Source organism: Salvelinus namaycush, chromosome 8 (assembly GCF_016432855.1).
Source record: "Salvelinus namaycush isolate Seneca chromosome 8, SaNama_1.0, whole genome shotgun sequence".
Lineage (NCBI taxonomy): Eukaryota > Metazoa > Chordata > Actinopteri > Salmoniformes > Salmonidae > Salvelinus > Salvelinus namaycush.
In genome coordinates, this window is record NC_052314.1 from 35691013 (window position 1) to 35707723 (window position 16711).

A 16711-nucleotide genomic window follows, 5' to 3' on the forward strand; every position below is an offset into this window, starting at 1 on the left:
CCACTTTACCATAAAGGCCTGATTGGTGGAGGGATGCAGAGATGGTTGTCCTTCTGGAAGGTTCTCCCATCTCCACAGATTAATTCTATAGCTCTGTCAGAGTGACCATCGGGCACTTGGTCCCCTCCCTGACCAAGGCTCTTCTCCCCTGATTGCTCAGTTTGGCCGGGCGGCCAGCTCTAGGAAGTCTTGGTGGTTCCAAACTTCTTCCATTTAAGATTGATGGTGGCCACTGTGTTCTTGGGGATCTTCAGAGCTGCAGACATTTTTTGGTACCCTTCCCCAGATCTGTGCCTTGACACAATCCTGTCTCGTAGCTCTACGCACAATTCCTTCAACCTCATGGCTTGGTTTTTGATCAATGGAAACAGAATGCACCTGAACAAAAATGTTCGTGTCTCAGAGCAAAGAGTCTGAATTCTTATGTAAATAAGGTATTTTTGTTTGTGTTTTTAATACATTAGCAAAAAAAAATAATTTGTTTTCGCTTTGTCATTATGGGGTATTGTGTGTTTTTAAAAAAATCGATTTTAGAATAAGGCTGTGATGTAATTTTTTGGGGAAAAAGTCAAGGGGTCTGAATACTTTCCGAAGGCACTGTATATTATCCATGTTCTTGTTCCACCAGGACTCTAAGAAACACAAGGTATTACAGTTCTTCATGTCCCGTTGATAGGATAGTCTCCAACGGAACTCGTCCAGTTTTTTCTCCAGTGATTGTACATTCGCCAATAGAACAGAGGGTGGAGGTGGTTTATTTATGTAGTTTCGTCAGGGTGCCCGCATGTCGGCCTCACTTTCTCTTTTCCCGAATCTCAGGGATTAAGGGCTGGTCCGGGTGAGTAGTATGTCTTTCGCTGCCGACTCGTTGAAGTGGAAATCATTATCAAAATCGAGGTTAGTGATTGCTGTTCTGATGTCCAAGAAGCTCTTTTTGGTCATGAAACACAAAATAGCCAGACTGGCATTCCTCTCCTGAAGGCTAAGTCAAAGACCCACGAATCGACAGTTATAGAAATACTGTACCACACACACACAAACGACATCCTACATTTGTTTATTTTGTGATTGATCTGTGCCATCTACTGGGAAAAATACTCAAATTGACATTTTCATATGGCTGCGGCCACACAGAGATGCATGAATGCAGATGAAACCGTATATGCATTCATCAGTTTTCTGTTTTTGTCCATCAAAAGTTTAACTCAATGAAACTATCTTAGGACAAGTTACATATGTAAAAAGACAAGACGCTTTGTGCAGTTTTTGTCTGACAATCATCAACGGATAATGAAAAAGCATTTGCTCAATCCGGAAGTTTTGGACACAACATATCTATGTGGCTGTAGCCTAAATGACAAAAGTAGGAATGTAATATATGAGTTATTGTTTTTCTATTTTCCATATGTGAGTGAAGTAACATGAATTTACAAATTCGTACAATAGAGCAGTGGGGGCTGCTGAGGGGAGGACAGCCTTGCGGTAATGGCTGGAATGAAGTAAACAGAATGGCATCAAACACATGGAAACCATGTGTTTGATGTATTTGATACAATTCCACTCCAGCCATTACCAGTAGCCCGTCCTCCCCAATTAAAAGGTGCCACCAACCTCATGTGCAATAGAGTACTCAAGTTATGCTCTTGGGCTAGAAAACTCAAGAAAACACAGAAGTAGGAGACATGGATCACAGAAACATGTGAGTATGGAAAACAGTTCCCTGAGTCCATCGACTCTCCAACAATACGACAAGGAAGAGACTTCGGGTACATCCCGAATGGGAGCTTATTTCCAATATAGTGCACTACATTTGACCAGAGGTACACTACTGCAGTGCACTACATATGCCATTTGGGACCCACATTTCCTCACAAGAACAAGACAGTAATCATAGTACTCCTTACAACAACATGTTGCACTGTTTCATGTCTCCTCAGAGTTATTCATCTTTCAAACATAATGTATAATGTTAAATATACAGACAATTATGTTTTCAAAGACATAAGTATTTATAAAAACATACGCACATCCATTATAAATATTTCAGCCAATGTATAAAACCACATCTTTTAAAATCTGTTAATATCTGTTGAAAGGGACACCAGATATACGCTTTTGTCTAATATAACAAACGTGTGCTGTACGCAGAAGATGCCTGCTGGGTGTCGACGAACGGAGACGATTCAACATGTAGTATTGTCAGGAGATGAATAAAAAAATAGCAGACGATACTCTGTTGTCATATACTCGCTAATTTGAACCGATCAGTGTGGTCTGATTTGTCTAAGACATCAGTGCTCTAGCTTTAATCTTAAACTTTATGATATGGTGCTACTCCATGGTGGGGCTTAACTATTAAGTTGATGCTAAACAAACCCAGTCGATTGTAGCAGTGCTTGACTGAAATCCTTTTGGATGTCGGTACTCATTTTAGGTGCCGGTACAGTTTATATTGGTGTGTTCCGGCCCAAGTCAAGCACTGGATTGTAGAGTATCCTATGTTTCACTGATGATATGAGAAAAAGGATTGGCTGAAGTGATTGAAAGTGACCCTTTTCATTGTTGAAAGCCTTTTACTCGGCATGGCAGGTAAAGCCAGACTAGTAATGCCGTGTGATTATAGGGTAATATCATATAGATTACAGTTAAACAAATAAAGTTGTTGAAAAAATGTCCTAAAAACACTAACATACATGACAGATTCCCTCCCTTTACAATGACATCCAGATCATATACATAAATATCAGTGGTGGCTGGTGGGTGTCAATATATGAAGGCGGGACCATTGTAACCATGTGTTTGATACCGTACATTCCAGCCATTACAATGATCTCTGCCAATCAGCCTCATCTGATAAGCAGACTTCATTAATATAAGCATTGGTTTTCTTGAGAAGGTTAAGTCCTCGATGCACTTCAGGGTCAAGTTTCCTCTAGGAACAGATCTTTGATCAGTTCAGATTTCCCCTCACCTAATCTTAACCATAAGTGGGGGAAATGCAAAAACTGACCAGCGTCTAAGGGAAATGTCACCCTACACCCCTGGTGGCAGGGTAAAGATGTTGCTACTGTGCTGCCCTCTGCTGGTAGTTTGCCATAATGCAACACATTAGTCTTCTCTACATCGGCATTTAAGTGCAGTATGTACCAGCAGGACAAACTGTATGTGTGTGGTGCTGTGTGTGTGTGAGTGTGTGTATGTGTGTGTGTGTGGTGTGTGTCTGTGTGTGTGTCCAAGTCTTATTTCTTCAGTGATCCAATCATCACCTTGGAGACGAAGTTGACGATGGCACTGGCAGGTTGTTCGGGGTCGTGTTCAGCAAACAGGTGACACACATTCTCCGTCCCACTCATCGACTTCCTCGCCACAAAACCAAAGATCCTGACAGGAGGAGAAACAGCAGAGAAGCTCAGTAAGCCTTCAGCTTCAACAGCCAAACAGGAGAATCGAGGGTCATATTCACTAGGAATACAACAGAAACATATGGGCCAAAATGGAGAAGGACCTACCTGAATTTTTCAAAAAAGAAAGTATTGTTTTCATTGCGAAACATTTTCTGTTGCTATTCAGCAAATACTTCAGAAAAGACAAGTTAAATCTCTCTGTGGGATAGAGAGAGATATGTAAAGATAGAAAGACAAATTGTGAAACACAATGAGAAAGGGGGATCGAGAGGAAGACAGAGAGAAAGACAGTGAGTAAGAGAGAGAAAAATAATGACAGGAGCTGAAGTGGGGGAATGACTTACTTAGCAGAGGAGCAGCTATCTCTTGTCCACCTTTTGATGAGAGAATAGTTAGTTACCATGTATGATTATCTGAGACACCCACACCCACACAGGAGTGCACAGTACTCACTTGCGGTCCTGTGGGTCAAGGGCACAGAAAATGACGGTATTGACGGTGTAGTGTCTCCTGAAGAACAGCCTACAGACAGAGAGAGACAGTGAGGGGTGAGTACGTTGTAGTGTAGGTATACAATATCTGTCGTAACTATACTGTTGGAAAAAAGGTTTCGATATTTTATTTTAAAATTGTTTATTTAACCTTTATTTAACCAGGTAAGCTAGTTGAGAACAAGTTCTCATTTACAACTGCGACCTGGCCAAGATAAAGCAAAGCAGTGCGACACAAACAACAACACAGAGTTACACATGGAATAAACAAGCATACAGTCAATAACACAGTAGAAAAAAAAGAAAGTCTATATACAGTGTGTGCAAATGGCATGAGGTGGTAAGGCAATAAATAGGCCATAGTAGCAAAGTAATTACAATTTAGCAGATTAACACTGGAGTGAAAGATGAGCAGATGATGATGATCAGATGATGGTGTGTAAGTAGTGATATTGGTGTGCAAAAGAGCAGCAAAGTAAATAAAAACAATATGGGGATGAGGTAGGTAGATTGGGTGGGTGGGCTATTTACAGATGGACTATGTACAGCTGCAGCGATCGGTTAGCTGCTGAGATAGCTGATGTTTAAAGTTGGTGAGGGAAATGTAAGTCTCCAGCTTCAGCGATTTTTGCAATTCTTTCCAGTCACTGGCAGCAGAGAACTGGAAGGAAAGGCGGCCAAAGGACGTGTTGGCTTTGGAGATGACCAGTGAGATATACCTGCTGGAGCGCGTGCTACGGGTGGGTGTTGTTATCGTGACCAGTGAGCTGAGATAAGGCGGAGCTTTACTTAGCATAGACTTATAGATGACCTGGAGCCAGTGGGTCTGGCGACGAATATGTAGCGAGGGCCAGCCGAATAGAGCATACAGGTCGCAGTGGTGGGTGGTATAAGGCGCTTTGGTAACAAAACGGATGGCACTGTGATAGACTACGTCCAATTTGCTGAGTAGAGTGTTGAAAGCTATTTTGTAGGTGACATCGCCGAAGTCGAGGATCGGTAGGATAGTCAGTTTTACTAGGGTAAGTTTGGCGGCGTGAGTGAAGGAGGCTTTGTTGCGAAATAGGAAGCCGATTATCGATTTGATTTTGGATTGGAGATGTTTGATATGAGTCTGGAAGGAGAGTTTACAGTCTAGCCAGACATCTAGGTATTTGTAGTTGTCCACGTATACCAGGTCAGAACCGTCCAGAGTAGTGATGCTAGTCGGGCGGGCTGGTGCGGGCAGTGAACGGTTGAAAGCATGCATTTGGTTTTGCTAACGTTTAAGAGCAGTTGGAGGCCACAGAAGGAGTGTTGTATGGCATTGAAGCTCGTTTGGAGGTTAGTTAACACAGTGTCCAAAGAAGGGCCAGATGTATACAGAATGGTGTCATCTGCGTAGAGGTGGATCAGGGAATCACCAGCAGCAAGAGCGACATCGTTGATATATACAGAGAAAAGAGTCGGCCCGAGAATTGAACCCTGTGGTACCCCCATGGAGACTGCCAGAGGTCCGGACAACAGGCCCTCCGATTTGACACACTGAACTCTGTCTGCGAAGTAGTTGGTGAACCAGGCGAGGCAGTCATTTCAGAAACCAAGGCTATTGAGTCTGCCGATAAGAATACGGTGTACGGAGTCGAAAGCCTTGGCCAGGTCGATGAAGACAGCTGCACAGTACTGTCTTTTATCCATGGCGGTTATGACATCGTTTAGTACCTTGAGCGTGGCTGAAGTGCACCCGTGACCAGGTCGGAAACCGGATTGCACAGCGGAGAAGGTACGGTGGGATTCGAAATGGTCAGTGATCTGTTTATTAACTTGGCTTTCAAAGACTTTAGAAAGGCAGGGCAGGATGGATATAGGTCTGTCACAGTTTGGGTCTAGAGTGTCACCCCCTTTGAAGAGGGGGATGACCGCGTCAGCTTTCCAATCTTTAGGGATCTCGGACGAAACGAAAGAGAGGTTGAACAGACTGGTAATAGGGGTTGCAACAATGGCGGCGGATCATTTTAGAAAGAGAGGGTCCAGATGATCTAGTCCAGCTGATTTGTACAGGTCCAGGTTTAGCAGCTCTTTCAGAACATCTGCAATCTGGATTTGGGTGAAGGAGAAGCTGGGGAGGCTCGGGCAAGTAGCTGCGAGGGGTGCGGAGCTGTTGGCCGGGGTTGGGGTAGCGAGGAGGAAAGCATGTTCCTAAAGGTGTACCAACGCTTGTTAATGGGGTGGTACCATGTAAGGTAGTCCTTTGAACCTTTAGTTACAGGTGCATAATTCTACCCCAGTTCATACCTCAGATACAATACGAAATACTTAAGTTTTCCATGGAAATTCCTGTTGTGACACCAGCATACAAATACATAATCACAACACAATATATTACATGCAATACATACAACTGGAAAGTTAGTCACATTTACATTTTCACATACGGTATTCAAAGTCTCTGTGGCATACTGTATTAGGGTCAAATTAGGCCTCACAATAAGGCCTCGTGAGATACATTGCATTTGGAAAGTATTCAGACCCATTGACTTTTTCGACATTTTGCTACGTTATAGCCTTATTCTAAAATGGAATAAATAAAAATAGCCCATAATGAAAAGTGAAAACAGGTTTTTAGATTTTTTTTGCAAATGTATTAAAAATAAAAAATTGAAATACCTTATTTACATAAGTATTCAGACCCTTTGCTATGAGACTCAAAATTGAGCTCTGGTGTACCCTGTTTCCATTAAATCATCCTTGAGATGTTTCTACAACTTGATTGGAGACCATCTGTGGGAAATTCAATTGATTGGACATGATTTGGAAAGGCACACACCTGTCTATATAAGGTCCCACAGTTGACATTGATTGTCAGAGAAAAAAACTAGCCATGAGGTCAAAGGAATTGTCTGTAGAGCTCAGAGACAGGATTGTGTCGAGGCTCAGATCTGGGGAAGGGTACCAAAAAATGTCTGCAGCATTGAAGGTCCCCAAGAACACAATGGCCGCAATCATTCTTAAATGGAATAAGATTGGAACCACCAAGACTCTTCCTAGAGCTGGCCGCCCGGCCAAACTGAGCAATCGGGGGAGAAGGGCCACGGCCAGAGAGGTGACCAAGAACCCAATGGTCACTCTGACAGAGCTCCAGAGTTCCTCTCATTTCTGCAGCGGTCCATCAATCAGGCCTTTATGGTGGAGTGGCCAGACAGAAGAAACTCCTCAGTAAAAGGCACATGACAGCCCGCTTGGAGTTTGCCAAAAGGCACCTAAAGACTCTCAGACCATGTGAAACAGGATTCTCTGGTCTGATGAAACCAAGATTTAACTCTTTGGCCTGAATACCAAGCGTCACGTCTGGAGGAAAACAGAACCAGAAGCATGGGGGTGGCGGCATCATGCTGTGGAGATGTTTTTCAGGAGCAGGGACTGGGAGACTAGTAAGGATCAAAGGAAGATGAACAGAGCAAAGTACAGAGAGATCCTTGATGAAAACCTGCTCCAGACCTCTCAGGACCTCAGACTGTGGCGAAAGTTCACCTTCCAACAGGACTTCAACCCTAAGCACACAGCTAAGACACAGAAGTGGCTTCGGGACAAGTCTCTGAATGTCCTTGAGTGGCCCAGCAAGAGCTCGGACTTGAACCCATGGGGGAACTGCAAGGAAATATGATAATCAGTGGTGGAATAAGTACCCAATTGTCATACTTGAGTAAAAGTAAAGATACCTTCATAGAAAATGACAAGTAAAAGTGAAAGTCACCCAGTAAAATACTAAAAGTATTTGGTTTTAAATATACTTATGTATCAAAAGTAAATGTAATTGCTAAAATTTCCTTAAGTATCAAAAGTAAAAGTATAAATAATTTCAAATACTTCATATTAAGCAAACCAGACGGCACCATTTTCTTTTTTTTCTGGGAGAGCCAGGGGCACGCTCCAACACGGACATATTTACAACAAAGCATTTGTGTTTAGTGAGTCTGCCAGATCAGAGGCATTAGGGATGTTCTCTTGATAAGTGCATGAATTTGACCATTTTTCCTGTCCTGCTAAGCATTCAAAATGTAATGAGTACATTTGGGTGTCAGGGAAAATGTATGGAGTTCAAGCATTTTGCTAATCCCGCAATAACATCTGCTAAACATGTGTATGTGACCAATAACATTTGATTTGAGTTAAAAGGACATTATTTTATTTTGGAATGTAGTGAAGTAAAAGTAAAAGTTGACAAAATTATAAATAGTAAAGTACAGATACCCCCAAAAACTACTACTAGTACTTTACACCACTTATGGTAATGAAGATGGTACAAATGTGCCTTTTTAGTGTACCACCCCAGTGACAGAGCCGTTAGTTCCTTTTAGGTGTCAAAAATTAATAATTGGGCCTTATGGTAGGTACAAATATGTACCTTCCTTCAATACATTGCTTTTCTGCAATGTATTGGGAAACAGAAATGTACCTTCAACGTACGTCGAGAACTAGAGTGTGATGATTGTATCTTAATATTCAAAATATTGGGGACAAAAATGGACCCTCATACTCTTTATCCGCACATGTACCAAAAGGGTAACGAACAATACCATGTGATATCATTATGTGTACCTCTGAAGGTACATTATCTGTATTTCGATATTTTTGTTCCCCAGGGAACAATACCATACCCTTATTTTGTAGGAGGTTCTTTATATTATATGTGTGTGCATGCATACCTATGCATGCTCAAGTGTGTGTGTGTGTGTGTGTGTGTGTGTGTGTGTGTGTGTGTGTGTGTGTGTGTGTGTGTGTGTGTGTGTGTGTGTGTGTGTGTGTATGTATGTGTGTGCTCACATGAATGCATGGCATGCCGCGTGCATGTGTGATCATACAAGTGTGTGTATGACTCACTTCCTCTGATTGTCGGTGAGAGTGATGCCCTGTGTTGAGACTTTGAAATTAACCACAGTGGAGGTTGGAGGAGGATCCATGGCCAGAGTCAGACTGGCTGCCTTTTGCACAGCCTGGTACCCTGTCAAAGACTCCAGCTCTACTGAGCCCAAGAACCACACACTGCAAGCTAGGGAGAGAGACACACACCAGTTACACATTGTAACACACACACGTTATACACTGTAACACACATACAGACTGGTACCCAGTCAGAGACTGCAGCTCTACTGAGCCCATGAACTACACGGAGAAGCATACATGTTACACAATGAAAGTTCACACACACACACACACACACACACACACACACACACACACACACACACACACACACACACACACACACACACACACACACACACACACACACACACACACACACACACACACACACACACACACACACACACACACACACACAATGTCAGAGAAGAGGAGAGCTGAGACTATAAAGTACCTGCTCCCTGTTTGAGTAGCTCAGCAGCAGAGTTGGTTACTGACTGTGTTGATGGATCACTTGTCTCTTCCAGGGGGTTTGACAACACAGGAAGAAAAGGGAAGTTTAGTGGGAACTGATATAATTGTATTTATAAAAACACAAGGAAAGGCACACACACACATTCTTACCTCTTTCGGGGATGATGAGTTTACAGGGCAGGGCCAAAGGGGTAATGGAATGTTGACAGACCAACGCAGTCAGACTTCCTGTGAGGAACAGAAAACACTGTCTCAGATGCTTCAATATACCTTTCCATCTAGTCTTTGGTCAACCCAAAATATTTTTGGGACCAGATTTTGTGGACCTGTTTAGATGCACTACTGAGTATGTCCACCAGAGGAATACATTGTATTACTTCACAAAACTGAACATATGCGCCCATACAGTACACATATGCATAGAACACAACACAACACAAAACACCACAAAAGAACAGAACACACATACATAGGCACATAGCACAACACACAGGAATATGTCCTCACCAAAGTAGGGTTCATTGGGACAGCCCTTAAGCTGCACCCCTTTTTGTGTGCACTCAATCAGGAAGTGCCTAACCAGTTCATTGGATAGGTCGCCACCCACTATGGAGATAGGAAGTGACATCAGAGAGGATAGGGGAAATGGCAAGTGCCCTAGGTACAGATCTAGGATCAGCTTCCCCTCCCCTAATTCTAACCTTAACAATTTGTGGGAAAAATGCTAAAATGACACAGGATCAGCATCTAGCGGCAACTTCACCCTACACCGCCCTGGACTGACAAAAATATCTCATTAGAAGAAAGTCAGAAGTGACATATAACTACAATGGTAAAATGTTATGACATATTCTAATGAGACCATGTTGGAACTTATAGACCTCTCTGAGGTGGCGTCCCAAATGGCATCCTATTCCCATAGGGCTCTGGTCAAATGAAGTGCACTTTATAGGGAATAGCATGCCATTTGAAAAACAGTAATTTGTAGCCTATCACACCCACCTTTCTTGCTCTGTGTCAGGACAGAGGGAGGGGGTGTGGCCACCTTCATAGCCAATCCGTAGGCTCCGCGGAACGAGTGACTGTCCCTGACAATGAAGGATCCAGGTTCTCTGTCCTTCAGCACACCGATGGCTACAGAGCACAACAGGAGTCAAAAAACAAAGTCATGTCATAGTCAGTAGCGACTGTGATGCCCTTTTCAGACTACTGAGACAAACAGAGCCAAGCCAAGCCGAACTGTACTGCTCTGGCCTGGTTGCACAATGTGTAATGCACATCTAGCATAATGGCTGGAACAGTGTGAAAAGAAAATATTCAAGCCAACACACACACACACACACACACACACACACACACACACACACACACACACACACACACACACACACACACACACACACACACACACACACACACACACACACACACACACACACAAAGAGAGAAAGAGATCTTGCAGCACCCGTCTAATATCCGGAGACAATATTTACCTTGATCTCTGGAGATGTCAGGCTTGTACCAGAATTTGGAAGTGTCCTGAACAAACTTCACATTGTCCTGCTTACTGGAAAACGGGTCTGCAACACAACACACAGACAGAGACAACCACTTGGTGTGAAGAGAGAGAAAGAGAGAAATAGAGCACTATGGCATATAAACATATTTTTGAGACACAGCCATTGTCTTTGGATGTACGGGTGAGAGTCAACGTATAGCTGTCTATACATGTTTACAACATGGGACAGACTGTGTAATGAGGTTTCATTTTTCACATGCACAGGTACAGTGAAATGCTTAACTTGCAAGCCCTACCCAACAGTGCAATATTGAGTATCAAAATATTATAAGTAATAAACTATACAACAATAACAAAAACACACCAAATAAGTGAGGAAAGAAAAACTACATTTCAGATAAATGTCAGCTACTGTATATACAGGGTCAGTACCAGCACCAAATGTACAATAGGGAGGGATAGTGGAGTATTTGAAGTGGATATGTACATGTAGGCAGTGATTAGGAGAAAGTGACTGGTAGGAAGCTAAATAATAATAATAATATTAAACAGTATGGCAGCAGCATAAGTGGTGGGTTGATGTGTGCATGGTGGCGAATGTGTGTATGCAAATGTCAATGTGTGGGTGTGAGTGTCCGTGTAGGCGTGATTGGCAGAATCCACTAACTTGAAGTTGTGTCCAAATACTTTTGTATATATAGTGTACATGTAAATAGGAGTAATAGCAGGATAAATAAATAGATACTAATGATAATGGCAATCAATTAACAGCAGCGTAGTGATAGTAATACATCTAATCAATAATAATTTTAGCAGCAGCGTAGTTGTGAGGTCATGTGTGCCATTGGGTGTAAGTGTATGGCGTCAATAATGAGTGTGTGAGTGAGCATGTGGTGCCTGGAGAAGTGGGTATACTCAAATTTTGCCAAATGTTTCCAAACGATAAGTCCATAACAAAACTTCTTGTCAATAGGGGGAGCTGTTAGCACTATTTTTTTCTTGGTGTTCCCAAATTAAACTGCCTCGTACTCAATTCTTGCTCGTACAATATGCATATTATTATTACTATTGGATAGAAAACACTCTCTAGTTTCTAAAACCGTTTGAATTATGTCTGTAAGTGAAACAGAACTGGACTTAGAGCAATTTCCCTATGTGGAGTTGAGAATGCAGATTTTTCCAAACCTGTTCTCAGACCTGTGTATAACTTTGCCTGTCTTCTATTGGTTGAGATGCACTGCATACGCCTTCCCCTGGGTGTCAGCGAATAGAGGGCCTTGAAATGGAGTCTCTACGCAGTTCAGAAAGTCTATAAATTGATTGGAATCGAGGTGTCCCTTCTTTTGCTTCTTCGCGCTGACGCACTAAGGACATTGGGATGTCGTTTTAGAAGCTCCCGTTTTAGCTTCTAGTTATATCCGGCTCTGTTTTTATTCGATATAGGCTTTAAAGACATCATAATCTTGTTATTTTAAACCGATTTATATCAGTTTATGTCAGTATATTGCGATTTTCGGGCATTTCATTTTCTGCCGTTGTATTGAGTTGGGTATCTCTCTCTCGCATGCCATTGTGTACTGCTAACCCAGCAACGATTCTTTTGGCCAAAGGACACCTTTCCCAAGATTCTGATGGGAGTTCAGCTAATAGTAAGAACTATTTATTGTTGTTCTGTTGAAAAAGTAAAATGCATAAGACGCAATTATTTGCCGTGTAGCAAGGCGTTATCGCACCCTGTATTGCACCCTGTATTGCACAGTAACGTTAATTTTAAAAATGTAATTCAGCGATTGCATTAAGAACTAATTTGTCTTTCAATTGCTGTCCAACCTGTATTTTTTTAGTCAAGTTTATGAATAGTTTTCGATAAGAATAGGTGTCTTTCCAAGATGGCGCCGGACAGATTGCTTGAGTATTTGGACACTATTTTCATTGTATAAGCACGATTTGTGCCGCTAAATATGCACATTTTCGAACAAACTCTATATGCATTGTGTAATATGATGTTACAGGACTGTCCTCTGAAGAATTCTGAGAAGGTTAGTGAAAATTAATATATTTTGGTGGTGAATACGTTATCGCTATGTTTGGCTGGAATCAATGCTGTTGTGTGGTTTGCTACTGTGCTAAGCTAATATAACGCTATATTGTGTTTTCGCTGTAAAACACTTAGAAAATCTGAAATATTGTCTGGATTCACAAGATCTGTGTCTTTCAATTGCTGTACGCTGTGTATTTTTAAGAAATGTTTTATGATGAGTAATTAGGTAATACACGTTGCTCTCTGTAGTTATTCTAGTCGAGTTGTGATGGTGGCTGCAATGGTAAACTATGATTTATACCTGAAATATGCACATTTTTCTAACAAAACATATGCTATACAATAAATATATTATCAGACTGTCATCTGATGAATTTGTTTCTTGGTTAGTGGCTATTTATATCTTTATTTGGTCGAATTTGTGATAGCTACTGATGGAGTAAAAAACTGGTGGAGTAAAAAAAATGGTGTCTTTTGCTAACGTGGTTAGCTAATAGATTTACATATTGTGTCTTCCCTGTAAAACATTTTAAAAATCAGAAATGATGGCTTGATTACCAAGATGTGTATCTTTCATCTGGTGTCTTGGACTTGTGATTTAATGATATTTAGATGCTAGTATTTACTTGTGACGCTATGCTAGCCTATGCTAGTCAGCTTTTTTACTGATGGGGGTGCTCCTGGATCCGGGTTTGGGAGGAATTAGAGGTTAACCCACATCAGGAGACCACTTTTGAGGTCTGGAAAAAATCTAAGAAATGCAGGTTTTTGAGAGTAGTTACCCTTTAATTCAAGTGTGCAGGCTGCTAGCACTATTGTTTGATTAACAGTGTTTCTGTAGCACATGAGATGGAGTTTACATTGGAATGGGCACTGGATTGATGAAAATGCTCATGAAATCATTCTGATAGGTTACTTTGTAGCTATTTAACATTAAATAGAGAAGGTTTTTGAGAAAGCATTTCGGTTTACCTAAAGACGGTTAAGCCTATAATTAGCGTTGCAAAATTTTTCCGGTTCCTTAATTGTTTGAATCCTTCATATGTTGAGGCCTGTCTTACCTTGCATCAAAGTAGCCTATTGACAAATTCCCACCTTTTGTGGGGAATAAAAACTAACTCTTATGCATTCTCCTGTTCTATTGGTTTTCTTTCAGTTTTCTTCCATTGTCTAGCAGTCAAAGGCTTTATCCTAATCATATAAGCAACCCATGGTAGTTGTTGCATCTTTAACTTCTTGTCAATATGGGGGCGCTGTTTCCACTTTGGAAAAAATCGTGCCCAAATTAAACTGCCTCGTACTCTATTCTAGATCGTACAATATGCATATTATTATTAGTATTGGATAGAAAAAACTCTCAAGTTTCTAAAACTGTTTGAATTATATCTGTGAGTAAAACAGAACTCATTTTGCAGCAAACTTCCAGACAGGAAGTGAAAAATCTGAAAACGATGCTCTGTTCCAGGGCCTGCCTATTGAATTGCCTTATATTTATGGATATGCATGCACTGCATACACCTTCCACTAGATGTCAACAGGCAGTGGAAGGTGGAATGGGGTGTCTAGCTTGATCTGAGGTCGAACAAGAGCTCTTGGAATGACGTGTCTTTTTTCAACCGAGTTTCATCAGTTTATTCAACGTTTAATGGGACTTTTGGAGTTTTCCGTTCTCTGCGTCGAGAGAAATTGGGAACGTCATCAACATTGGCTAGCCTTGTGGAGCGAATTCGACAGGAGAGAAGGACATTCTAAAACCAAACAACAATTTATTCTGGACAAAGGACTCCTTGTACAAGATTCTGATGGAAGCTCAGCAAAAGTAAGAACAATTTATGATGTTATTTTGTATTTCTGTGGAAAATGTTTAGTCCTATTATCCGCCCTTTTTGAGGGCGCTGTCTCGCTATAACGTAAGCTGTTTGTTATGGTAAAGTTATTTTTAAAAACCTAACACGGCGGTTGCATTAAGAACTGGTGTATCTTTCATTTGCTGTCCAACATGTATTTTTTAGTAAAGTTTATGATGAGTTCTTTGGTCAGATTAGGTGAGTGTCCAAAATAGCTCCGGACAATTTGGTGAATCGATGCTACATATTCACAATGTATAACCACGGTTTGCAGCTCTAAATATGCACATTTTCGAACAAAACATAAGTGTATTGTATAACCTGATGTTATAAGACTGTCATCTGATGAAGTTGGTCAAGGTTAGTGATTAATTTTACATCTTTTGCTGGTTTTTGCGATCGCTACCTTTTGCTGCTAATAAATGCATTTGTGTGTTTGGCTATTGTGGTAAGCTAATATAATGCTATATTGTGTTTTCACTGTAAAACACTTAAAAAATCTGAAATATTGGCTGGATTCACAAGATGTTTATCTTTCATTTGCTGTACACCATGTATTTTTATAAATGTTTTATGATGAGTATTTAGGTATTTCACGTTGCTCTCTGTAATTATTCTGGCTGCTTTGGTGATATTTTTGATGGTAGCTGCAATGTAAAACTATGATTTATACCCCAAATATGCACATTTTCGAACAAAACATACATTTATTGTATAACATGTTATAAGACTGTCATCTGATGAAGTTGTTTCTTGGTTAGTGACTAATTATATCTCTATTCGGTCGGTTTTGTGATAGCTACCTATTCGGTAGAAAAATTGTGAAAATATGCGGTTGAGTCTTTTGCTATTGTGGTTAGCTAATAGAAATACATATTGTGTTTTCGCTGTAAAACATTTAAAAAATCTGAAATGATGGCTATATTCACAAGATGTTTATCTTTCATTTGCTGTATTACAATTATATTGTATGATATCCCTGTCGCGTTAGGCTAGGCTATGCTAGTCAGCTTTTTTGATGAGGATGCTCCCGGATCCGGGATGGGTAGCAATGAAAGGTTAAATCCCCCCTTTTTCTAACTGATATTTCCATCTCTGTCCACGAAATCGCTCGCATGTGCGGTGCGGTGCGCATTTCGGAACAGTCTTTTCCCGCAAATTGCATTTTGCAACATTCACGCATAGGCCTACTGCCGTGCGTATTTTGCTGTGCCTAAAATGTGAAGAAATAATAGTTGATCTGCATTTTAATATAAACATTCCAATCGGTTCCATCAGCCCTATTAATTGATACGGCACATACCTCCAATACACTACTTTGATAAGTATCAATCGGGATTAAGTAGTGAGTATAAGCAATGCCCACCACACCACTGTGTGTGTAAGTAAGACAGTGAAGGTGTGTATGTCTGAGCGGGTGGAGTCCTGTGGATGGGCATAGAGTCAGTGTGGGTAGTCTGTGGGAGAGGGAGAGCAGGAGTTGTTAGCCATTTAACAGTCTTATAGCCAGGGGATAGAAGCTGTTTAGGAGTCTGTTGGTCTGAGCCTTGATGCACCGGTACTGCCTGCCGGACAGCAGCATGGCTGTAGTCTTTATCAATTTTGCTGGTCTTTCTCAGACGCTGCCTGGCATGTACATCTTGGATTGACTGAGAGCTCACCCCGAGTGACGTGCTGGGCCGTCCATATCACCCTCTGTAGGGCCTTTTGTTCAAGGGCGGTGCAGTTGTCATACCAGACGGTGATACAGCCAGTCAGGATGCTCTCAATGCTGCAGCTATAAGTTCCTAAGGATCTGAGGGGCTATGCCAAATCATGCCTACTTCACAACTGTTGTGGTGTGAGAGGACCATGTTAAGTCCTTAGTGATGTGGACACCAAGGAACTTGAATCTCTGGACCCTCTCCACTATAGCCCAATCGATGTGGATGGGGGTGTGCACCCGTCCTTGTTTTCTGTAGTCAGTTCCTTGGTCTTGCTGAAGTTGAGGGAGAGACTGTTGTCCTGGCACCGCACTGCTAGATCTCTGA

At 41.5% G+C, this 16711-nt stretch overlaps 1 protein-coding gene across 1 annotated transcript in view; it reads right to left on the reverse strand.

Annotated features, from left to right (window-relative positions):
- Positions 1 to 1041: 1041 nt before the first annotated feature.
- The window catches only part of LOC120052639 (tensin-3-like), a 76600-nt gene continuing 60930 nt past the window's right edge, over positions 1042 to 16711 (reverse strand). The window contains exons 8-15 of the mRNA XM_038999677.1: positions 10768 to 10854; positions 10277 to 10408; positions 9425 to 9502; positions 9255 to 9320; positions 8756 to 8924; positions 3858 to 3926; positions 3749 to 3778; positions 1042 to 3381 (exon numbers count right to left, since the gene is read on the reverse strand). Coding sequence (XP_038855605.1) covers positions 3240 to 3381; positions 3749 to 3778; positions 3858 to 3926; positions 8756 to 8924; positions 9255 to 9320; positions 9425 to 9502; positions 10277 to 10408; positions 10768 to 10854 — 773 coding nt within the window. The 3' untranslated portion in view covers positions 1042 to 3239. The remainder of the gene's footprint in view (positions 3382 to 3748; positions 3779 to 3857; positions 3927 to 8755; positions 8925 to 9254; positions 9321 to 9424; positions 9503 to 10276; positions 10409 to 10767; positions 10855 to 16711) is intronic.